Source organism: Dasypus novemcinctus, chromosome 21 (assembly GCF_030445035.2).
Source record: "Dasypus novemcinctus isolate mDasNov1 chromosome 21, mDasNov1.1.hap2, whole genome shotgun sequence".
NCBI lineage: Eukaryota > Metazoa > Chordata > Mammalia > Cingulata > Dasypodidae > Dasypus > Dasypus novemcinctus.
The window spans coordinates 44,945,537-44,971,197 of NC_080693.1; the positions used below are offsets into that span (position 1 = coordinate 44,945,537).

Consider the following 25,661-nt stretch of genomic DNA (forward strand, 5'->3'; position numbering starts at 1 on the left):
ACTAAAGGTTTGACAGTTTTATTGATCATTTCAAAGAACCAGCTTTTGGTTTTATTGATACTCAGCTGTTCTTCTATTCTCTATTTATCTCCACTCTAATCTTTATTATTTCCTTCCTTCTGCTGACATTTAGTTTGCTCTTCTTTCTCTAGTTCCCTGCAGGTCTGAGAATAGGTCACTGATTTGAGATATTTCTTCTTTAATGTTTTTATAGCTATATATTTTCCTCTGAGCACTGTCTTTGTTACATCCCTCAAGTTTTGGTATGCTGTGTTCTCATTTTTATTCATCTCATGGTACTTTCTAATTTCCCTTTTGGTTTCTTCTTTGACCCATTTATCTGTTGAAGAGTATGTTGTTTAATTTCCACACATTTTTGCATTTTCCAGTTTTCCTTATTTCTAGCTTTATATCATTAAGATTGGAGAAGATATTTTTAATGTTTTTTATCTTTTTAAAATTTATTAAGACTTGTTTTGTGACCTCACATATGGTCTATACTAGAGAATGATCAAGGTGCACTCAAGAATGTATTTCTGTCACAAATTATATCTTTATACATTGTGTGCCTAACACTATAAATTTATAATTACTTTTTATGCATTTGCATTTTAGATGATGTATGAAGTAGAAAGTGGAGTTACAATAAAAAATACAATAGTACTGACATTTATATTTATCCATGTAGTTGCCTTTATTAAAGTCTTTATTTCTTCATACAGTTCCAACCCACTATCTAGTAACCTTTCCTTTCAACCTGAAGAACTCCCTTTAGCATTTTTTAATAGGGCAAGTCTAGTAGTGACAAACTCCCTCAGCTTTTGTTTACCTGGGAATGTCTTAATTGTTCCCTCATTTTTGAATCACAGTTGTTGGATACAGAATTCTTGACTGGTGTTTTTTTTCCTTTCAGCAATATGCCATCCCACTGCATTCTTGCCTCCATTGCTTCTGATAAGAGATTAGCATTTAATCATATTGAAGCTCACTTATACATGACATGTTACTTCTTGCAGCTTTCAGGATTCTTTGTCTCTGGCATTTGACCGTTTGGTTGGGTTCATGACATACGGAGTTCATTGGGCTTCTTAGATTCATACCTTTCATTAAATTTGGGAGTTTAAGACATTAATTCTTTAAATAATTTTTCTGCCCCTCTCTTTTTCTGGGAATCTCATAATGAATATATTTGGTATGCTTGATGATGTCCCACCAGTCTGTCTGACTCAGCTCATTTTTTTTCCATTCTTTATTCTCCCTGCTCTGCAGACTGAATGATTTCAATTGTCTTATCTTCAAGTTCACTGATTTTTTTCTTTCTTCTTTTTTATTAATTGGCACCTTTATTGTTAATTTTTAAAAATAATTATTAACTATGATCATATTCTCTACTGTTAGAAAGGGGTAATTTTCTATATTCTTTTAAAGAAGAATGAAACATCATCTTCTCCCAGGCAGCTAGATCTAAATATTACATTCATTTTTAAAAATATATTTTTATTAGAGAAGTAATCAACTACAAACCCATTTTGTATATGTGTGAAATTCCCATACAACACACCTCCACCAACACATTACATTGTTGTGGAACATTTTTTACAGATTATGAGATAATATCATCAGACTATTACCACTAACTATGGTCTAAAGTGTATATTTGGTGTATTTTTTCCATATCCTCCCTATTATTAACACAGTACATCTTTGGCATTGATGTAAAAATCATCAATTTTTTCTTATGCTAGTCCTATCTGATGTTGAACCTTTCTAGGGAATTTTTAAATTCAGTTGCTGTAATCTTCAGCTCTATTATTTCTGTTTGTTCCTTTTATGCTGTCTTATCCCTTACTGAAATTCTTTCTTTATCCATTGTTTTGCTAATTTCCTTGAATTCTTTGTGAATATTTTCATTTTCTTTAACTCTTTGAGCATTTTTCAGACACTTTTTAAAAATTCTTTGCTAGTATTCCCATTGTCTGGTCTTCCTTATTGATGTTTCTAATACTGTTTCTTGCTCCTTGTATCACCCATTATTTCCTGTTTATTTGCATGCCTGTAATCCTTTATTGCACACTGTACATTTTAATATTTTAATGTGTTATTCCTGGAACTTAGTCACTAAGGTATCTGTTCTGTAAGCTGTATTAGGTTGTTACCATATGGAGATCTCCTTGAATGCCAGGCACTAACAAAGGAAAAAGAAAAGACTTTTCCAGTCTTTGCAGATTGTCCTGGACAAGCCCACTACTTTGCAACTTGGCCATCCTAACAATGGGTCTGAATAAGAGCCTGAGGTAAAACACATAGGGTCTTCCCAGTCTTTTCTGAGTATGCGTCTTGTCCTAGACTGGTCTTAAGAACTGCTCCACTTTACATGGATCTGAATGTACCCTCTTTCCCTTAAGAAGGTCTTTTGTCCTGGTCCTGGGTGCTATGCTGTCTTAGACATTTTAAAACTGATAATCATTCATCCCAAGCAACTGCAGTTTGATTGTTTTCCTATAGCGTATTAGCTGTTGCTTCTAAGTGCTGTGCAAGTTCTGGAACAGTGAGCTGGCAACAAGTGTCCTGCTTTCATCCTTCTACCTGCCACTATATTGGCAGAAACATATTTGTATCCTAATACATGTATAAGCATTACTCTGCTTCCTCTGGAATTGGGACCAGGGACCTGCATTGAGAGCGCAGGCCAGCAGTGCACTGAGCTGGGGAGGGGTGCACAAAGGGCCAGCATGGGTACCATAAAGTTTTTCTACCATGTTTAAGTTGTCTCTTCTTTGATTCGGTGCATGTTCAGTTCCTGAAGCCCTTTAACTGCTTTCTGGAGCTTTGAGAAAGATGGCCCTGCCTGTTTTTGCTTGTTGGTTAAAACTAGGGGTACAGAACCCTGGAGAATTTTACTCTGTCATCTTGGTTACAATGGTTGGTTTTTGTTTGCTTTTGGAGGTACAGGGGCAGGGACTGAACTGGGACCGCACAGGTGGAAAGCTGGCACTCAAGCATTGAACAATATCTGCTCCAATGGTTGATTTTTGAAGACTGAAATTATCTTGGCTTCCTGGCAGAAATCCTACTATGTCTCATGTACAATCTTTTTTCTAAATTAATGGATTCATTTTATTTTTTTGTTAATGATTTTTCAATGATCTTACTATTGTTTTCTTGTAAAGTCCTTGTCAGGCTTTGGTATAAGAGTTATGCCTCCCTGGTGTTCCTACCTCCTCTGTTTTCTGAGTTTGTATAGAATTGGTTGAATTTTTTTTTTCTTGTAGAATTTACCAATGAAGTCACCTGAGCTTGTACTTTTCTTTGTTGGAAGTTCTTCAGTTACTACTCAATTTGTTCAATAGATACAGGTTATTTGTATTTCCTACCTCTTGTTGAGTAAATTTTGATAATCTGTGTCTTTTAGGGAATTTGTCCATTTCATTAAAGTTATTCAATTGTTTGGTACACAGTTGTTCATAATATGCCTTTATTATCTTTTTTTTTTTAAAGATTGATTGATTGATTTCTCTCCCTCCGCTCCGCCACACCCCGCCCCCCTCCTCCCCCCGGTTGTCTGCTCGCTCTGTTCATTCACTGTGTGCTCTTCTGTGTCTGCCTGTATTGTCATCAGGCAGCACTGGGGATCTATGTCTATTTTTGTTGCATCATCTTGCTGGGTCAGCTCTCTGAGTGTGTGGCACCACTCCTGGGAGGGATGCAGTTTCGCACGGGATGGCTCTCCTTGCTCCTGGGGCCACTCCTTGCACAGGAGGGCACCCTTACACAGGGGCATCCCTGCATGGGTCGGCACTCCTTGCACACAGCAGCACTGAGCATGGGCCAGCTCACCACACGAGCCAGGAGACCCTGGGTATCAAATCTATGGACCTCCTGTATGGTAGGTGAACACTCTGTTGAGCCACATCCACTTTCATTTTTAATATCAATAGAATCTACAATGATATTCCCTCTTTCACTACTGATATTGGAAATATAGCTTCTCTTTTTTCTTGACCAGCCTTGCTATAGTTTATTAATTTTATTAATTAATCTTAATAGTTAAGATTAATTATTAGTTTCACTGATTTTTTTCTACAATTAATCTGCTTTCTATTTTATTGTTTCTCCCCTGTGCTTACTTTACATTTTGTTTTTGGGTTTTTTTTTCCCTATTATTTTTCTAGCTCCCTAAGGTGAAAACTTTGACTATTGAATTTAAGATCTTCCTTTTTTGGTAATACAAACATTAAAGGCTATAAATTTCCCTCTAGGCACAAATTTAGTTGCATTACATAAATTATGATATTTGGTATTTTCATTATCAATTAAAAATATCCTACATTCCCTGTGATTTCTTCTTTCACCCATGGGTTATTTTGAAGTTTGTGGCTCACAAACATGCAGAGAATTTCCAAATAGTTTGTTATTACTCATTTCTATTTTAATATTACTCTTAGAGAAAACTGTATGACTTCCATCCTTACAAATTTTGTGAGGCTTATTTTATAATCCGACATAAGGTTGTGGAATGTTCCATGTGTAATTGAAAAAAATGTGTATTCTTCCACTGTTGGGTGTAATAAGTCTATAAATGTCAATTAGGTCAAGTTGGTTGAAATTTTGTTCATTTCTTCTATCTTGACTCACTTTCTGTCTCCTTCTTCAACAATTACTGGGAGAGGAATAATGAAATATCCAACAAGAAAATATACATTTGTCTAGTTTTCCTTTCCATTCTTTTAGTTCTTGCATCATGTATTTTGAGATTCCACATACCATTTAAGATTGTCTTCTTAATAAAATAAATATTTTATTGTTATGAAATATTTCTTTTTTTCAGTAGTAATATGACTTCTCCTGAAGTCTATATTGCCTATTATTAATACAGCCACCCCAGTTTTCTTATAATAGTATTTGCGTGTCTATTGGTTAATCTTCTTTTCTGGAACCCTCCTTTTGTTTAAGTAAACTACATTTAATTTACATATACAATATATATTTATATATTATAGACAGCATATAGTTAAATCATACTTTTTATCCAGTCAACAATGCACTGTCTTTCAAGTGTTTAGATCGTATACATTTAAGATTACTATTGATAAGGGTGGTTTCAAGTCTACCTTATTTTTCTATTTGTTCCATCTTCCCCTACCCATTCTTTCTTTCTGTTTTTCTTGTTCTTTTGGATTAAGTTTTCTTTTTTTTAAGTTTTCCTTATAATCTACACTACTGGTTATTACATATTTTTTTTTTAAAGTGGCTGCTATAGAGTTTAATATATGAGTCTCTAACTTATCAGAGTCTATTTTCAAATAATTTTAAACCATTTTACATATAATGTCAGAACCTTACAACAACGTCCCACCTGACCAGGATCCTTTGTGCTACTATTGTCATGTCTTTTACTTCTATGCATATTACAAGGCACTATTTTTGCTTTAACTAGTCAATTAAATTTAAAAGGAATTAAAACACAGGGGAAAGAATGTCTTTTCTACTTATTCACTTATTTAGAATTTCTACCATTCTTCATTCCTTTGTATGAATCAAAGTTTCCACTGGGTGTTAGTTGCCCTCTGCCTGAGAGCTTCTTATAATACCTGTGCTGCAGGTCACTAGTGATGAATTCCTTCATCTTTTGTCTGAAAATGTCTTCATTTCAACTTCATATTTTTAAATTGTGGTAACATATATTACATAAGATAAAATGTGCCATTTCAACCACTTTTAAATATACAGTTTAGTGGCATTATTTACATTTACAATGTGGCACCATCATCAATACCATTCATTATCAAAACTTTTTCATCACCAAAAAAAGAAACTCTATACCATTAAGCAATAACTCCCCTATATCCCCTCCAGCCCATAGTAATCTCTGTCCTATCTTTTGTCCTTATAAATTTGCTTATTGTAGATATTTCATGTAAGTGGAGTCATACAATAGTTGTCCTTTCATATCTGGCTTATTTTATTTAGCATAATGTTTTCAAGGTTCATTGATATTGTAGCATGTACAAGAACTTCATTCCTTTTTATGCCTAAATAGTATTCCATTGTACATATATAGCACATTTTGTTTATCTATTCATCTGTCAATGGATGTTTCAGTTGTTCCCCCCTTTTGGCTACTATGAATAATGTTGCTATGAACATCACTGTACAGATATCTGTTTGAGTCCCTGCTTTCAGTTCTTTTGGTTGTATACCTAGGACCGTTATCTGATTAAATTTCTTCGGAAACCAATACATTTAATTTATCTACAGGAGGAATAATTGCTTTAGTGCATCTCTGGCTAACAAAGTATGTGTATGGGCAACAACAACAACAACAAAACGGTTTGGCTTTAGACTCAGATTATTGAACTATTCAAAAGTGTAATGTATGAAGTGAAGAAGAAAGTTCCTTTTAACTTCAACAATGAAAATATCAAGTTACTCCTCTAAGAGTAAAAATCATTTACACATAAAGTCCTTTCATATAACACTGCTTAAAGACTTTTTAGTATTTTAGACTTTTAAGTAAAGGAATGATAGAAATAGTATATTAATAAGAAAACAATATATGATGTTTAGAAAACTATAATTATTCCCCCATTCCTTCTGACCCTAGGAAGCTTATCATGACAATCCTACAATTCCCTCCCCCACGCCTTGTGGCTTTTTGTGGCTGTCTGCTCTGTGTTCATTCGTTGTGCGCCCTTGTGTCTGTATTTATTTGTTTCCCCTCCCCCCTTGCAGCTTGCTTGCTGTCTGCTCTCTGTGTCCATTCGCTGAGGGCTCTTCTGTGTTCTCGCTTATCTCCCTTCTTTTTGTTGCATCACCTTGCTGACTCAGCTCTCCGTGGCGCCTGTGGGCCGGGCGGCGCTCCACAGCGGGCCGGCAAGCCTGCCTTCACAAGGAGGCCCCAGGATGCGAACCGAGGGCCTCCTGTATATGGTAGATGGGAGCTCATCTGATTGAACCACAGCTGTTTCCCTATCCTAATTATTTTTTAAAGGCAAAAGAAACAAAAAATATTCCCTTACCTTGTAAGACGGCAGGAAACACAAAATTCCTTGCCTCACAGTCTGGCACACAGATAACAAAAGTGCTCCCACTTCATCCTGGAACTCAAATGTTTCAGTGTGCTGGAAGGTAGCACAGAGATTCCGACCCTTGGGACCTGACCCAATGGTGCCAACCCAAACCTAAAATATGAATATTTCAGTATTAGAGACAAATTAGCATTTAGCTGAGAGTCTTGATTATGTATATGTCACATAATTAGAAGATCAAGTAGCAAGCCTAGAAGAAATTTCTTTTTAAATCGCTAGTTTTTTCACTATTCCCTTTAGGTAATTTTACACAGAATTAATTTATAGGAGTTATGCTTTACACAGACCACTAGATTCTCTTAGAATGAAAGTTCTTTGAGGGTAAAGAAGGCTTTATTTATCTCTATTTCCTCAATAGTTTTGCACAAGTAACCATGTAACAAATTTTTCTTGGATGAATAAATGAACAAATGAAATTAATACACTGGATCTATATACCAACAGCAGAATTCAACAGTTATACAATATTAGGGGGTAGGACCAGTCTAATCTGCTGAAGGTAAGTCTCCAAGCTTCAACAATGACAGGAAGTACTCTTTCACAAATTCTCTGGTGCTCAAAGATCTATGTTTAACTAGTCATAGAAAACAGATCCACCAAATTTTACAATTATTTGTAATTCTTCTATATTCATACAAATCTAGTCTTAGTCTAGTTAATTTAACTAGGAGAAAGAACAAACTTTATTAGAAATATGAGCAGAGGTGGGTCAAGCAATTAGGTATCTCCCTCCTACGTCGGTGGTCCCAGGTTCAGTTTCCAGGGCTTCCTAAAGAAACAAGGAAGATGAACAGACACAGCAAGTGCAAACAACAAGGGGGTTGGGAGAAATACATAAATAAATCTTTTGGGAAGTTGATGTGGCTCAAGTGATTAAGCTCCCGTCTACCACATGGGAGGTCCCAGATTCAGTTTCCAGAGCCTCCTGGAGAAACAAGCAAGACAGTGAGCTCGTACGGCAAGCTGACACAATAAGATGACACAACAAGGAAACACAAAGAGGAAACACAATGAGAGAGATAACAAAGCCCCTCTCCCACATGGGAGGTCCCAGGTTTGGTTACCAGTGCCGCCAAAAGAGAAAATGAGCAGACACAGAGAGCACACAGTGAATGGACACAGAGAACAGGCAGCGAGTGCAAACAATGGGGAGGGGGGAATAAATAAAATAAGACCAAAAAAAAAAAAAAAGAAAGAAATAAAATACTGTAGATCACTGAAAGAATATGATAGCCCTATAACATTTTGAAATGATTTGAAAGAAAGACTATATACTTTGATTTTTAGTACAGAGATGCACTTGGTTGAAACCAGTTTTATCATTCTAGAAAACATTCTGGTCTCTGAACATCCCTTAATTGAATCATAAATTGAGATAAGGCAAAGACTTTATTTTCACAAACATATGTATACAAAGCCAGCTTAGAAGCTACATTAGCCAATGCTGGCAGAAAACTTAACCATTATATATTACTCTCTGTAGCTACTTATATATACTTACACAAAGAACTCCACAGCACTCTGAATGAATATAAATTACACACTCTGATTTTGTTCTTAATACATGTCGAGCAACTGGAGTTCAAGGTCATGGCAAAATATAGACATGTTCAGAGATGCGGAATATTCTTTTCACTTCATTTGGGCAGGGAGTAGGCTAAGCTTATCTTAGCTACATCAATGAGTATAAATATTTCTCTCGCCTCCCTGTTCCTGATCAAGGGAAAAGAATTTTCCCACAGGTATGATATTTTTAAAATCCTATAGTAAGTATAGAATTATATATGACCCAGAAAGCTCAATTCTAGGCACACATATATTTTTAAAAAACACAGAAAACAGGAACTCAAACAGATATTCATACACCAATGTTCAGAGCAACATTAATTCACAACAGCCAAAAAGTGGAAGCAACCTAAGTATCTATTAACAGATGAATGGATAAACAAAATGTGGAATATGCACAGAATGAAATATAATTCAGCCGTAAAGGAATGAAGTTCTGATATATGCTACAATATGGGTGAACTGTGAAGACATCACAGAGAGTAAAATAAGACACAAAAGGACAGATATTTTATGACTTCACTTACATGATACCACTGGAACATACAAATTCTGAGGTACAGAAAGTAGATTATTGGTTACCAGAAGTGGGAGGTAAAGAATGGGGAGTTAATGTTTAATGGGCACAGAATTTCCCTTTGAGGGGATGGTAACAGATGGTAGTGATGATAGCAAAACACTGTGAATATAATAAATATCATTAAATTGTAAATTTAAAAGTGGTTAAATGTATATTTTGTAATATTCATGTTACCACAATAAAAATTTTTTAGAGTAAAAGGACAATGAATGTGAGATTTCCCTGAATATACTTTTTAATATTGTATTAAAATTATACTTTAATATAATTATAATTTAATGTTATGACTTAGATGTCCAAAAACATATTTTAATGAAAATGGATGAGAAAAGTAAAGAATAAATGAAATTATTTGTATTGTATATCCAGTTTATTACACAACCATACAGGAAAAAGAACTCAAGTAACTTCTGAACACACTACTGGTGCTATAGGAGACCCAGGTTTTTACAAGGGAGAAAGGAGGAAGAAATCTGGAACACAGGGAGATGAGGAAGAACTCTATTATGTTGAGTTTGAACGGGCAATCTCCGTACAAACCTGTGATTTAAAATAATATATATATTTCCTAAATCTGCCCACTGAATGACTCTAGAAGCAATGACATCATAGTAACAAATATTATTTGTGATGTTAAAATTTATATGTCAACTTGGATATGTTATGGGGGAAGGGAAGGAGGGGAAGGGAGGGGAGAGGAGCAGAGGTGAAGGAAGGGATGGGGAAAATGGGGACCTCTACCTTATATAAGAATCCCAGATAGATGTAGAAGGAATGATGGAATTAGAAAATCACCACTTTATAACCATCAATATAATAACTGACATAGGTGTGGATCATCAAAGGATACTAAAACCTTTGGATAAAAGAATATTCACATGGTCTTAAAGAATGAACCCTCAGAATAGCTATAAATCACAAAAGAAAAAATGTACCTCTACAATGCAGAGATCTTACTGACACCATTCTAAGCAAATGATCAACCAACAAAGGGACAAACTGATATTATATGTCTCCTGATATGATGCAATAGAAAGTCACAATATCATCTATATAGTACTCCTGCCAAACTGTATAACCTGAGTCTTATCGTGAGGATACAATCAGACAAATTCAGATTATAAGATATTGCTCAAGATAACTGGTGACTGGGTTTTTTTTAAATGCCAGTCATGAAACACAGGAAAAAAAGGGCAAGAAAATTGATTAAGACTAAAGAGACATGAAAACCAAATGTATAGTATGATTCTTGATTTGATCCTGAATCAAAACTAAGAAATATTTTCTGTGGGGATGTAAAAAGAAGGGCGAGGAAACACTACTCTAGTGGAAGAGAGAAACCCTCAGCAAACAATTTTACAACAACAACTATGGTAAAGAAGTCAAACTTTCCTTTTGTTCTAAATTTTCATAGAAAAAAACTAAAACTTATTTAAATGAATATACTACAATACAGGTTCTACATCCAAAGTGTATATTTTTACTCACTGGGTTGAAAGAATGCTATTCATTAGTATTTCCTTTTGCTGACTCTATCAGCAGTTGGTAAATTTTCCTTTATTCTAAGAGTGAAACGTTGAATTTTTTAATCAGGGTCTGTGTGCTGGCACTTTAGGTACCTTCTATTTGCTTATATAGAATTATATTGAGGTAGAAAGTCTGAAAGTCTTCCTAAAACATACTAACCTGTGAGTTATTAATGACATGATTAGCCTCCAGCTGGATAGTAAACGTAACACCAAGTTCTGATGAGAAGGATTTCATTGGTGATAATGTACCAGATGTCAAAATAATTGTACGAACTTTGCCGTTAATATCTGAAAAGGCCTAAAAGAAAACATGAGAGACATAAAATAACATTTAAAGGGTCAAAACATTTATTAGTAGTATTGAGAAAGGAGAAAAAATACATATTTACAACATAATAAGCTTACCACAGCTGGATTTAAGCACCAAAAGTTTAGCACATGAACAGCAATTTTCTGTCGAGAACGTTTCTTATTTTTTGGTAGAGCAAAGAACCCATTTTTATCTGAGATATCAATTTGGTTTATCCAAGAGTAAGTCTGTTGAATAGCAACTTTATAATCATCTGCAAATCTATGTGAAAATAAATGCTAATTAAATGGTGAAATTTTATCACACAATGTCCCAACTATATGCAATATAAAAATGGATTATATTAAAACTCAATTGAAAATGCTGATATCTTCCCATCAACAATCCCCACAACAAATTTAATTCAGTAATATAAATTAAAATAATAATTCATAGAATCAACTCACTCTTACAGAGCATATTAGAAACCATCTAATCTAACCATCCTTACCACCTATCTCCCATCCCTATTTTCAAACATTACAGTGAACCATGGCAGAGGCAGAATTAATATGGAGACCTCCTAACTCCAAGTCCAGAGCTCTACCATATTACGTAATTAGTTAAAAAACAGAAAAAAATATTGTTAAAGAAACAAAAAGGTGAGTTATATTTTTCCGTTACATGAGGAAATAGATAAGTTTTACTGAAAAATTCCTAACTTAAAGTATTAGGAACTAATGATAAAATTTTAAAGTTCTTCTAAAATCTGTGTCTCAGACTTCATCTATTTTTAATGAAAGTACTGAACCTGATGATCGCTGTAATCTCATCCAGTTCAGAACTTGTCATTAAGAGGTTATAGATGCATAGGCTTAAACAGAATAAAATATGGTATTCAGTTCTCTATCTTCACTATAATTGCTCACTGTTCATTCCATCTCTGAAGAAATGAGATCTCAAAGTTCAGGTCCGAGATCTAACAATCTGTGGGAGAAAATATTATAAAAATACTAAAGCCATGAAGTACTATAACTTAACAAGGACTAAGGTGAGGAGCTGATGATGGCTTTTCATTTTCCACTTCACTAAAAGAGGCTTCATACAATAGGAAAGACACTTTCTGATACTGGAAGAACATACACAAGCTATACTTAAAAGAAAATCTATTTATTAAATGCTTAAATTTAGGACTAGAGGACCACAATTTTAATGCTCAATTGATTAATATATTAATTTTATAATTTTAATACTCATTTTCATTATTAAAGACTAATTTCAATTGATCTGAGTCTGTGACAATAAGGAGTAAATACATCATATCTATATCACTTATTTATGATTCTTCTATTTATTCAGCAACAATTAGTAATTTTTAATAAACACATGCTAGCACCCATTTAGGCTAGTATTTTTAAGAAAAAAACACAAAGGAGATATTTTCACTTACTTGCTATTTTGCCTAAAAAGATAGTCAAGCACCATAAAAAGTCCTTTGAGCATTATTTGAGTTGAAGCACTAATAACAGGTATTTCTCTTGCCTCTGCTTTACCATGAATTGGTGAGACTTTTTCTTCTTTTTGAAGGATGGCAGAAAAATGTCCCTTTAAGAAATTACCATATTAAGTACAACTGGAGAAAAGGAGAAGGGGAAACTTTTCAAAACTATAATAAAATACGCACTGAAAATTTTGGTGAATATTATTCATAGGCAAAGGCCAACAATATATTTTGGATTCTCGTATAAGTCAAACTCTTCTTAGAGTCAAACACTCTTTTATAATAAGTTAGACATTTAGGAGATTCGATCCTTGTTCAAGCAATTAGGGTACTATTTAGTGCACTTCAAAAGTAATAAACTAAACAAAAATGTACTAAATGATTTCTCCAAGGGGCATTAAAGATTTGAAGTGCCCCCTAAATGCCTGAATTAATTCCAGGGAGCAACTCTGATGCTGAGAATAATACGATTCTATGATAGCAAAATGAAAAGAAAGACTCAAGGAAACACTGCATGCTAAATATAAAATGTATACTATCTGGGTTTATTAGTTTTGTTCTTGATTTTGAGGTACCAGGCTGGGAAGTGAACTGGGGAACACGTATGTGGGAAGCAAGCACTAAACCACTGAGCCACAATGGCTTCCCTGAGCTGATTTTTTCATTTGTTTTGCTTGTTGTTTTTTGTTTGTTTGTTTGTTTGTTTTTTAGGAGCACCGGGCACCAAACCCAGGACCTCCCATGTATGAAGCAGACACTCAACCACTTAAGCCACATGTGCTCCCCTCATTCATTTTCACATGTTTCGTAAGTCCTCATATGTATGTAAATGTAGACATTATTTAAGACAAAATTAGAAAGAAACAGAAAAGTATACTTCCAAATATTACAAAGGAGAAACTTCTGAGTTTGAAGAAATAGAAAAGATTGGTGAGAACTTTGGTGTCTGATGATAAAATGTATTCAATGAAAATAGAATGGGGAAATAGTTAAGATAAATAAGCCAAATAAAATTTACATTCAGATATACTGTGAAATAATATAAATACATAAAAATAAAAATCAGTCTCCACTGAAAGGGTAAAATTAGAAAGATTTTTCCAAAGAAACAAAGAACAAAAGAGAAAGAGACAACATCAACTTGGAAAAACATTCAGCCTGCAAATTGTTAATGAAATACACATTTAACTCCTTTTTCAAAAAATCAAGCCCCCTCAGCAATACCTTACATCTAGGCTACCATTCCTCTCCAACATTGCCAGAATTGGCAAAACACTGGCAATTGACTCTCTTTCAACTATAGAAATTCTGAACTACTGAAGGTAAGGCATTGTACTAAACAGAAGGACTAAATGAAATACTACATAATGAACCATAAGACTATTCCGAGCTTCTCTTTAAGCTAGATTCCTTAAACACTGGCAGCTGGGTTGGGTTGTAGGTGAAAAGAAAACTAAACAGATGAATTGTTACTTCATAGGAAACAAAAAGCTGTATTAAAAATATAATCAACCAAGTTACATATCACAACCCTGAGCTATGATAATATATATATCAAATATTGATATAACTGCTGGAAGAATTAAGACTGGAGAGAAGGAAGGAAGGAGGGAAGGAAAGAGGGATGGAAAAGGATGAAGGGATAAGAGAAAGAGAATCTGTGTGTGTGTGGTATGTGTGTCTAAAGAAGCTAAATCACTATCATCCTTAATAGGAAGTCAACAGAAAACATTTAAAACTGGAAACTCAAAAACAGTAGAACCTATGTGTGATTTACAGAAATAGGGGCAAATAACAAAAGAACCCACAATAAGGATTAAAAGTGCCACTAGGAAGTAAGAATTGGGAATAAGAAAGAGTAAGACAGAAAGATGTTTTTCTCATTAGAATTGACTCTTTAAATTACATAAATGTATTTCCTTGGTAAAAAATAATTTTGAAATGTCAGTAATTACAATAATAAATGGAAATTAGGATTAGCTAAATTTCCTTACCCTAAATAAGTATAAAAAACCTGTAGCACTAATGGAATAGGAGAAAATATCTGAAAATCATATATCTGATAAAGGATTTATATTCACAATATATAAATAACTTATACTCAATGTAAATGACAATCCAAATAAATACTAGACAAAGGACATGAACAGACATTTTTCAAAAAGATAAATAAATGTAAAATAAGCATATGAAAAGACGATCAACATTATTATTCATCAGGAAGATGCAAATCAAAATCATGGTGAGATACCAATTACCTCCAATAGGAAAACTATAATTTAAAAAAAGACAGAAAATGACAAGAGTTGGTGAGGATGTGGAGAAATCTGAACCCTCGAACATTGCTGGTAGAACTGTAAAACAGTGTAGCCTTTGGAAAAGTTTGGTAGTTCCTCAAAAAGTTAAACATACGCCATATGACCCAGCAATTGTATTCCTACATACATACCCAAGAGAATTAAAAACAGATGTTCACCAAAAAAAGTTGTGCATGAATGGTCATAACACCATTATTCATCATAGCCAAAGAGTGGAAACAACCTGAATGTCCATCAACTGACAAATGGATAACAAAATGTGGTATGTCCACAAAATGGAATATTACTTGGCAATAAAGAGAAATGAAGTAATGATAGAACTTGGATAAAACTTGAAACATGCTCATTGAAATAAGCTTGTCAAAAAAGGCTACATAATGTGTTTCCGTTTACAAGAAATGTTCTGAACAGGAAAATTCATAGAAACACGAGGTAGCTTAGTTGTTTCCTGGGGTTAGTGGGAGACAGAAATGGGGCATTGGTATAAGGCTTCTTTTCGTGGGTTTACAGACAATCATGCGTAAAATACAGGATTTCCACACACCACCCTACCACCACCACCTACACTGGTGTGGAACATTTGTTACAATTGATGACAGATGACAGCACATATTTATAATTGTACTATTAATTAAAGTCCATGGATTAATACAGGATTCACTATCTTTGTAGTGTAGTACCATGGATTTTTAAAATGTTTATTCTGTCATTGTATATACAATATAACATTTCTTCCCTTAATCACACTCAGGTATATATTTCAGTGCTGTTAATTGCAGTGTTGTGCTACCATCACCACCATTCATTACCAAAATATTTTTATCATTCCAAATAGGAACCCTGCATGTTTTCCCATTCCCTATCCCTACCCCATCACCTGGAAACCTATATTCTAGATTCTGACTCTACGAGTTTGCTTGTTCTAATTGTTTTAAATCAGTGAGATGATACAATATTTGTCCTTTTGTGCCTGGCTTCTTTCACTCAAAATGTTGTCTTCAAGGTTCAACTATGTTATTGCATACATTAGGACTTCCTTTTTATGGCTGAATAATATTTCATTGTGCATATATATCGCATTTAATTTATCCATTCTTTGGTTGATGGACACTTGGGTTGCCCTCCACTTGAGCATTTTTAAGATGATTTTTTTAGACTCTGTGTGGTATGTCCACAATGTTATCTGCTTCATTGGTATTTTCTATATTTTCCTCTTCTTCCATTGGATGCGCCAACATTTCCAGCATTTTTGGCTTGCACTCTTTTTTTTTTTTTAATTAAAGATTTTATTTTTTAATTTATTCCCTCCCACCCCATTGTCTGCTGTGTCTTTTTCTGTGTCCACCTGTATTCTTGTCAGTGGCACTGGGAATCTGTGTCTCTTTTTGTTGTGCCATCTTGCTGTATCAGCTCTCCATGTGTTCGGCACCACTCCTGGGCAGGCTGCGCTTTTTTCGCATGGGGCAGCTCTCCTTATGGGGTGCACTCCTTGCACGTGGGGCTCCCCTATGCAGGGGACACCCCTGTGTGGCAGGGCACTCCTTGCACACATCAGCACTGTGCATGGGCCAGCTCACCACACAGGTCAGGAGGCCCTGGATTTGAACCCTGGACCTCCCAAGTGGTAGGTGAACGCTCTATCAGTTGAGCTAAATCTGCTTCCCTGTACTCTTTTCTTGAACACTGTACACTTTAATATTTTAATATAATAACATTGGGATTTACTCCATGGATGTCTGTTTCCTGGTTTTGTAACCAGCTGGTGAAAGGATAGATATTTTCTTGAGCTTCAGTCCTTCTATCAGGTAGGTCTGCCCAAAGGGAATGCACTGTACAGGGCTTTCCCTGTCTTATTGGGCCTCTGTGTTTTCCTGGACATTTGCTTATTAGTTGTTTTGGAGTTGCCCTGTTTCTAGGAGTTTTATTGTCCCCCCTTTCTCCCAGGAGACAAACTTCTCTCGTGGGTGAAGAGCAGCCAGGCCTTTGTCAGCCTCTATAGTATTTTTACACTTCTTTTGTTGTCTCATGCTGCTTTTGCCTAGAGGGCAAATTCTGAGAGTAGGGTCACCCAGGGAAGAACTTTCCAATTAGGTCTTTCTAACCTAAACAGGGCCAGGGACTCAGAAAGGGGATGCTACCAGCTCAAAAGTGTACTGTGGAGGCGATCAAGAAGAATGCCAAAAACCTCCCAACAGTTTCCCAAAGCTGAGCTTTCCTGGCCTGTCCAGCAAGTGTGGCCCTTCAGCTAACTTCCTCTAACAGCCCTGCTGGAGCCCTGCATCTTTAAATCTCCACTGTCTCTAGCCCTGTCCAAGAAGAACTGAAACAATGGCAGTTGCTGCCTTTGTCCCAGGAGGGTTGAAACAATAGCTGCCTTCAGAGTCAGGACCCAGGGATTGGAATTTGCTAATCAAAAGCCACAATCAGTGATTGGCCATGCACACCCGTTTTGGGGGAAGAGGATTTTTATGTCCCTTTCTGTACCGGCTGCTAGTGAGGGACTGGATTCTATGGCAGCCTGCTCTGAGAGTAGGGGATGAGTGCCAGGAGCAGCTGTGCAGAGAGAACGATTTATAGTTCTTTACCGTAATTTATCAGCCTCTTCTTCCCATTCTTCCCTGGATGTTGTACAGTGCTCTTCTGGCATCTGGAGTTTCAAAATAATTGTTTGAGACAGTTCCTGCCTGTTTAATAGTTGTTTTGATGTAAGGACTGAGTCCTGGTGCACCCTACTCTGACATCTTTTCCAGAAATTTCCTAGGTTTCCTTTTGAGGTCATGAAAATTATCTGAAAGTAGGTAGTGATGGTTGTACAGTTCTGTTAATAAACTAAAAACTACTGAGTTGTATAGTTTAAATGATGAATCTTATAGTATGTGAATGTCTCAACAAAGCTGTCAAAAAGAAATAAAAATAAAACTTAGAGCACACATCTTACTTAAGGGTGTAATATTAAAAACATTCCTTTTAATTCCCATTAAAGTAGTATCAAGACCAGGATGTCTGTATCACACTTTCATTGTAATGGAATTTTTTGTATTTTATTTGTTATTTTTAAAACTATCATTATTTCATTTTCTTATTAATTGTACTCAGTTACTTTGTTGGCTTCATTTTTGAAGAAGTTTTGGATCACAGAATGGTTACAATTGTGGCAGGGGAGGATCACTGGTGTGCGGTGTCAGTAATAGGGGATGCATGGGAGGAGATTCACCTCGGGCATACATATAAGGCACATGAATGTGTTCAAGTGTTCATTGGGCATTGTCGCAGTGGGTGTAGATTCACATACTAATCTAAAAAATATTGAATTACCATCCTGGGGAGCTTTGCCACATTCTCCAAAGGAACAGCAAGAATCCCCCAAGTACAGAGGGAGTGACTAATGAAGGAGGGTAGAACACTGATATTGATGACTATACTTAGGAACATTTACTTTTTAGATTGAAACTTAGCCTAGTATTATAGGATGCCTTAGAGTTACCTCCTGAGAGCCTCCCTGTTGCTCAGATGCGGCCTCTCTCTAAGCCAAACTCAGCAAATAAATGCATTACCTTCCCCCAGTGTGACTTGACTCCTGGGATGAGCCTCCCTGGCCCCGAGGGATTACTACCAAGTGCCAACTAGCAGTACCTTAATCAAAAGGGGGAAAGTGTAAAGACAAATGAGTTTATATGGCTAAGAGACTTCAAAGTGAATCAAGAGGTCATCTCAGTGGTTACACTTATGCACGTCTCAGCAGGATCTCATTGACTGCCAAAGTAAATATTGCCTCAAATAGCAGGGCTCCTGGGGCCTATGGAGACATCCAGACACTAGAGGCAGGGCAGATAGCTCAGGATTTTGGCACCCAGCCAGCAGACCTTACTTGGGAATTTATGCTTCCCAGTGTGCCAGAGTTGGACTCAGTTGTGGTTTCCCTACACATTGCTCTTTTGCCCCTTCTATTTGAACCTATAGTTAGTACTAGAGTTGATAGGTGTTTGTCTCAGAGATTTAAATCTTTGGGCTGTCCATGTGCCAGCTGGGCCCTGAATGTCAACAGAGTTGCAACACCTGCTCTCCAGTTCACTGGACTCACCCAGGACAAGGAGATGATGATGGAGAGCAACCATCCTAAAGAACAGAGAGAGTCTGCAACTGTAAGCAAGATAATCCCATCCATCTGCCCCATGGGAAATAAGCCCCTTCTCAATTGGAGGTGGAGTGGGAGATTCCTCCCAGAATCCTTAGGATTTGGGAATGAACAATGGACTAGAGTAGAGTAGACTATTCTACAATAGACTTATTGTGAGTCTAGCAATGGAAGAACTTCTGTCATTGATGTTGAGGCAGTGGCCACTGGAGGTTCTGGGGGAAGGTAGAGGGAGAAATAGGTGTAAAATGTGGGCATTTTCAGGACATGGGAATCATGCTGAATGACACTGCAAAGACAGATACAGGCTATTGTATATATTGTCATTATTTACAAATTATGCAGGAGGGAGTATAAACTATAATGCAAACTATAATCTACGTTTAGTGGCAATGCTCCCAAATATGTTCATCAATTGTAACAAATGTACCACACTAACAAAGGATGTTGTTTATGTGGAAAAGAGTGGGAGGGATAGGGAGCGGGACATATGGGAATCCCCTATATTTTTTATGTAACTTTTAAGTAATCTAATTTTCTTTTTAAAAAAATAAAGTATAATAAAGTATAAATTTAATTTAATTTAAAAATGAAACATTGTACTGGAAATCTTAGCCAGCACAGTAAGAAATAAATTAAATTAGAATGAAAGAAAGTAGCCATTACTCATAATTGAGATAATTATCAAGAAAGAAAATAGTCACTATTCATGGACAATACTATTATCTACATAGAACGTTTAAGATAATCTATGCAGAGGCGGATGTGGCTCAAGTGCTTGGGCTTCCATCTACCATATGGGAGGACCCAGGTTCAATCCCAGGGGTCTCCTGGTAAAGGTGTGCCCACGCGATGAGCCACTGCCCATGCGGTGAGCCAAGTGCCCGTGCAGTGAGCCAGTGCCCATGTGGCAAGCCACACAACAAGATGATGATGCAACAAAAAGAGAGACGAAGGGAAAAGTCAAGGTGAGACACAAGAGAAACCAGGAACTGAGGAGGCGCAAGTGACAGGGAATCTCTCTCCCCTTCGGAAGTCCCCAGGATCAAATCCCGGTGAATCCTTGAGAGAAAAATGAGGAGAGAAGACAAAGAGAGAAAGAGACACAGAAGATCACACAGCAAATGGACACAGACAGCAAAACCAGCAGGGGGGGAGGGGGAAAAAAGAAAAATTCATTAACAACCTTATAAGATCAGTAAAATGGCTGACTACAAGATAAATAAAATCAACGACCATCTTATATAGAAATAATAATTAAAAGAAAGCTAAATAAATGCAGAACAGTACCTCATGAATAAATGAGAAAGCCCCATATTGTAAATACATCAATTCTTCCCCAAACTAATCCATAAATTCAATGGAATTCCAATGAAAATGCCAAGACAATTTTTCATGGAAATTTCCAAATTAATTCTAAAATCAAAGTGGCAGAGTAAGGCCAAGAACAGATAATTCCAAAGAACAAAGTAAGGAGATATGTTCTACCTATATCAGCATTTTTCTGAAGCTATAGTAATTAACAAAGACAGGTTAGTAGTGGCACAAAGATATACAAACATCCATGGAACTGCAGAGAGTCAATAAATAAATGCACACATATATGTATGCGATATTGGCAGATGTGGCTTACAAACGAGAGAAAATGGATGGAATATTTAGTAAATACTGCTGGCATAATTCATTATTCATACAGGGAAAAAACTGGATTCTCTTCCTTACAACATAACAAAAATAAATTCCAGGTTGAATGAAAATCTTTGCTAAATTAAATACTTTAAAACTTTTAGAAGAAAGGATAGCCCAGGATAAGGACAGATTACTTAAACTAAACTCAAAAACCACAATCCATAAAGGAAAAAAAAACTGTAACTTTTAATGTACTAAAATTAAAACTTTTCTGAAAGCGGACGCGGCTCAACTGATAGAGCATCCGTCTACCATATGGAGGGTCCAGGATTGGATCTCCAGGGCTTCCTGACCTGTGTGGTGAGCTGGCCCATGTGCAGTGCTGCCACGCGCAAGAGGTACCATGCCATGCAAGGGCACCATTATGTAGGAGTGCCCCAGGCGCAAGATGTGTACCCCGCAAGGAGAGTCACCCCGCGTGAAAAAAGTACAGCCTGCCCAAGAGTGGCATTGCGCACACAGAGAGCTGATGCAGCAAGATGACACAACAAAAAAAGAGACGCAGTTTTCCAGTGCCACCTGCCTGATAACACAAGCGGACGCAGAAGAACACACAGCTAATGGACACATAGGGCAGACAACGGAGGGATGGGAAGTGAAATAAATAAAAAATAAAACTTAAAAAAAAATTAATAATAAATAAATAAATTAAATTAAAACCTTTAAAATATCAGAAATAGGGAAGCAGATGTGGCTCAACTGATAGAATATCCGCCTACCATACAGGAGGTTCAGGGTTTGGTACCCAGGGCCTCCTGGCCTGTGTGGTGAGCTGCGCAGTGCTGCCGATGCAAGTGGTACTGTGCCATGCAGGGGTGCCCCACGCACAAGGAGTGTGCCCTGCATGAAAAAAGTGCAGCCTGTCCAGGGGTGGTGCCACACACACAGAGAGCTGGCGCAACAAGATGATGTAACAAAAAGAGAAACAGATTCCCAGTACCGCCTAAAAAGAATGCAAGCAGACACAGAAGAAAACACAGCAAATGGACACAGAGAGCAGACAACAGGGGAGGGGGGTGGGGGAGAAGGGAGAGAAATAAATAAAAATAAATCTTAAAGAAAAAATCAGAAATAAGCAGACAAGCCATGGATGCAAGAATGCATATTCAATGCAATAATCGTCCAGGTATTAGTACTTAAGACTATATAAAGGAAATAATAAAATAATATCAACAAAGATATACTTTCAAGGATGTTCACATCAAATTGATTATATTGGGAAAACTGGCAAGAACCTAAGTTTCAAATACCAGATTAATCAAATAATTTAGAGTATGTGTACTCACAAAAATACTACAATGCAAATAAAAATTATATGAAATAATGTTCATTAAAATACAAAAGTATTCATAACATATTGTTAAATGAAAAGAAGCTACAAATGAACAGAAATCACATCAGAAATAAACATAATAAGCCAATATATGCATCGAAGGCATAAATCAAAATGTTAATAATGATCATCATTGGATTTACGAGTCACTTTTTCTTTGTGCCTTTCTGCTTTTTCCAAGTTTTCTGCTTTGAACTTAAATTTAATTTATATACTTACTGAAATAGAATATATACAGCAGAATGCAAAAATCATTAAGTGTATAACTCACTAATCATATGTATATAAATACATGTATGTGCACACACACACACAAATACCCCACCCCACCCCTTGCCATGTAACTAAACACCCAATCAAGATATAGAATATTCCAAGAATCTTACATGATTCTCTTGTTCCTCCCTTCCTAGTCCAAACTGCCCCTACTCCCAGTGGAACCAGGATTCAGAATTCTATCATCATAATTTTGTTTTTTCTATTCTTGAATTTCATGAAAATAGAATCATGAAGTTTGTACTCTTTTGTGTCTGATTTCTTTCACTTACCATTAGGTATGTAAAGGTCTTCCATATTGTTACAGTGGCAAGTAGTTCATTTCTTAAATTGATGTATATTATTCCACTATATGAAAATACCACAATTTATCCATTTCATATCCATGTTGGCATCTTTTCACAATCTTCTTTTTATGCAAAAAAGATTGTGAAAAGATGCTACATTATGGAAAAATACACTTGATACCACAAAAATTCAGGGCAAAACTTGTAAGTATAGTCTAATTTTAAAATTTTTTTTCTTTTCTTGTTTAAATAATTATAATTATTTTAAAGAGCAGTTACTTGAGGGAGAACAAGCAAGATGGTGGCAGAGTAAGGCGCTCCTAGAGTCAGCTCCTGCTACAGGGCAGTTAGCAAACACCTAGAGTTCTCTGGAGCTAGCTGAAGCACCTGTTTGGCAGTTCCAGGAGACTAGAAGAGCAATCCTGCAATGTCCTTGAAGGAGCAGAAGGAGGAGACTGCCCATCTGCAGAGAAGACTCGTAAATAGAGCATTCCACGCCATAGAGGCCGGTCCCCATCCTGCCCTGGAGGCACAAGCCACCTCGGGAGCTGTTCTGTGGCTGTAATTGAAAGCTCCACTTCCCCAAAACGGGGGAGAAGAGATGGTGGGGTACCAATTTCACCTATGATGAGGAAATTCAGTGAGCTACAGTATAATCCTGAGAACAGCTAAAGTTTGAGCCTGTCCAAGTCAGAAAGAGGCCAGGAGCTGTCATCTTAACTCCACGCCTGGCACGAGGGGAAGCAGGGCAGACTGAAAATCCCAGTGCTGGTGGGGACTGACTTCATTCCATGCAGATCATATTGCAGGTCTAGCCTAGGCCCCAGTGCCACATCCAGCAGGGAGGAAGCTGCGGGGAGCTATGCCAGCCTCTCTGGGAAATTACCGGCCAAGTCACGGAGGCCGGTGATCATCCTACTCTGGCAGCACGACCTGCCCGAGAGCTGTTCTGTGATAGGAATTGGAAGCTCCATTTCCCAGAAACAGGGGAGGAGGAGACGGCTGGCTGCCGATTTCAGCTACTGAATGGAAGACTTGGCTGGCTAAGAGATAACCCTGGGAACAGCTGGGATGAGAACCAGCCCAAGTCAGAAGGAGGCCAGTAGCCACCATTCTGACTCTGCCCCCAGCCTGAGGGGAAGCTGGACTGACTGAAACTCTCAGTGTTGGCAGGAATCAGTTTCTTTTGGCAGATGAGCCTGCAACCCGCCTAGGCTTCAGCCCCGCCTCTATCAGGGAGGAGGCTGAGGAGCCCTGCACCAGCCTATATAGGTAACCGCAGGCAACTTTGGCTGGCATAGACTGAAAATCAGAAGTCTACCAGGGCAACTGCAGTCATCTTGGACCCGCACTGCACAGACTGCTGCCCACACCTGCAGCTTTATCCCTGCCCCAGGCAGGGGAAAAAAGGATGTGAAGCTTCATCAGTCTCTCTGGGCAACTACAGTCTAGGCCTGCATGTGGATTATTCCACATAGCTGTGACTCTGTCCCTACCCCTTGCAAAGCAGAAAGTTGGAAGAAGCTTCATTGGTCTGTGGTGCAACGAGAGCAGCTTAAGCCTCCACAGCTTCTAGCACTAACTATACGCTTGGCTCCTACCACATAATCAGCAAGGGAGAAATGATAGGAAGCCCTAAACTAAAGAGAAAAACTGCACCCAGAAAAAATACTTTAGTAAGCCAGATACAAAAACACCAACAAAAAATTACAATCCACACCAAGAAACAGGAAGCTATGGCCCACTTAAAGGAACAAGATAAGCCTCCAGATGATAAAAAGAAGTTGAGACAATTAATTATAGATGTTCAGGGAAGTGGACTTGGCCCAATGGATAGGGCGTCTACCTACCACATGGGAGGTCCGCAGTTCAAACCCTGGGCCTCCTTGACCCGTGTGGAGCTGGCCGATGCACAGAGCTAATGCGCACAAGGAGTGCCGTGCGACGCAAGGGTGCCCCCCGCGTAGGGGAACCCCACCCGCAAAGAGTACACCCTTTAAGGAGAGCCGCCCAGTGCGAAAGAAGTGCAGCCTGCCCACGAATGGCACCGTACACACGGAGAGCTGACACAACAAGATGATGGAACAAAAAGAAACACAGATTCCCAGTGCCACTGATAAGGATGGAAGCAGTCACAGAAGAACACGCAGTGAATGGACAGAGAGAGCAGACAACTGGGGGGAAGGAAGAGAAGAGAAATAAATAAAAAATAAATCTTAAAAAAAAAAATTATAGATGCTCAAAAAAATCTTAATAAATTCAATGAGATGGCTAAAGAGATTAAAGATATTAAGAAGACATTGGATGAGCACAAAGAAGAATTTGAAAGCATACACAGAAAAACAGCAGATCTTACAGGAATGAAAGGTGCAATCAATGAAATTTAAAAAACATTGGAATCATATGATAGCAGATTTGAGGAGGCAGAAGGATTGGTGAGCTTGACAAAATGGCCTCTGAAAGTGAACATACAAAAGAAGTCAAGAAGAAAAGAACAGGAAAAAACTGAACAAGGTCTCAGGGAACTAAATGACAGCAAATGACTTGCAAACATACGTGTCATGGGTGTTCCAGAAGGAGATGAGAAGGGAAAATGGGCAGAAGGAATATTTAAAGAAATAATGTTTAAAAATTTCCCAAGTCTATTGAAGGAAATAGATATCCCTGTTTAAGAAGCACAACGTACTCCCATCTGAAAAACTCCAAATAGACCAACTCCAAGACACGTATTCATCAGAATGTAAAGGCCAAAGACAAAGAGAGAATTCTGAAAGCAGCAAGAGAAAAGCAATGCATAACATATAAGGGATATCTAATAAGATTATATGCTGATTTCTCACCAGAAACCATGGAGGCAAGAAGACAGTGCTCTGATATATTTAAGATAGTACAAGAGAAAAACCTCCAGCCAAGAATCTTATATCCAGCAAAACTATCTTTCAAAAATGAAGGTGAAATTAGAATATTCACAGATAAACACAAACTGAGAGAATTTCTAAGCAAGAGACCAGAATTTCAGGAAATACTAAAGGGTGTGCTAGAGCCTGAAAAGAAAAGACAGGAGAGAGAG

The 25,661-nt window shown here is 37.1% G+C and overlaps 1 protein-coding gene across 1 annotated transcript in view; it reads right to left on the bottom strand.

Annotated features, from left to right (window-relative positions):
* Positions 1–25,661, bottom strand: part of BRIP1 (BRCA1 interacting DNA helicase 1) — a 289,439-nt gene that overhangs the window by 155,097 nt on the left and 108,681 nt on the right. The window contains exons 11-14 of the mRNA XM_012525899.4: positions 12,503–12,657; positions 11,169–11,334; positions 10,921–11,061; positions 7,020–7,181 (exon numbers count right to left, since the gene is read on the bottom strand). Of these exons, the coding sequence (XP_012381353.2) occupies positions 7,020–7,181; positions 10,921–11,061; positions 11,169–11,334; positions 12,503–12,657 (624 nt within the window). The remainder of the gene's footprint in view (positions 1–7,019; positions 7,182–10,920; positions 11,062–11,168; positions 11,335–12,502; positions 12,658–25,661) is intronic.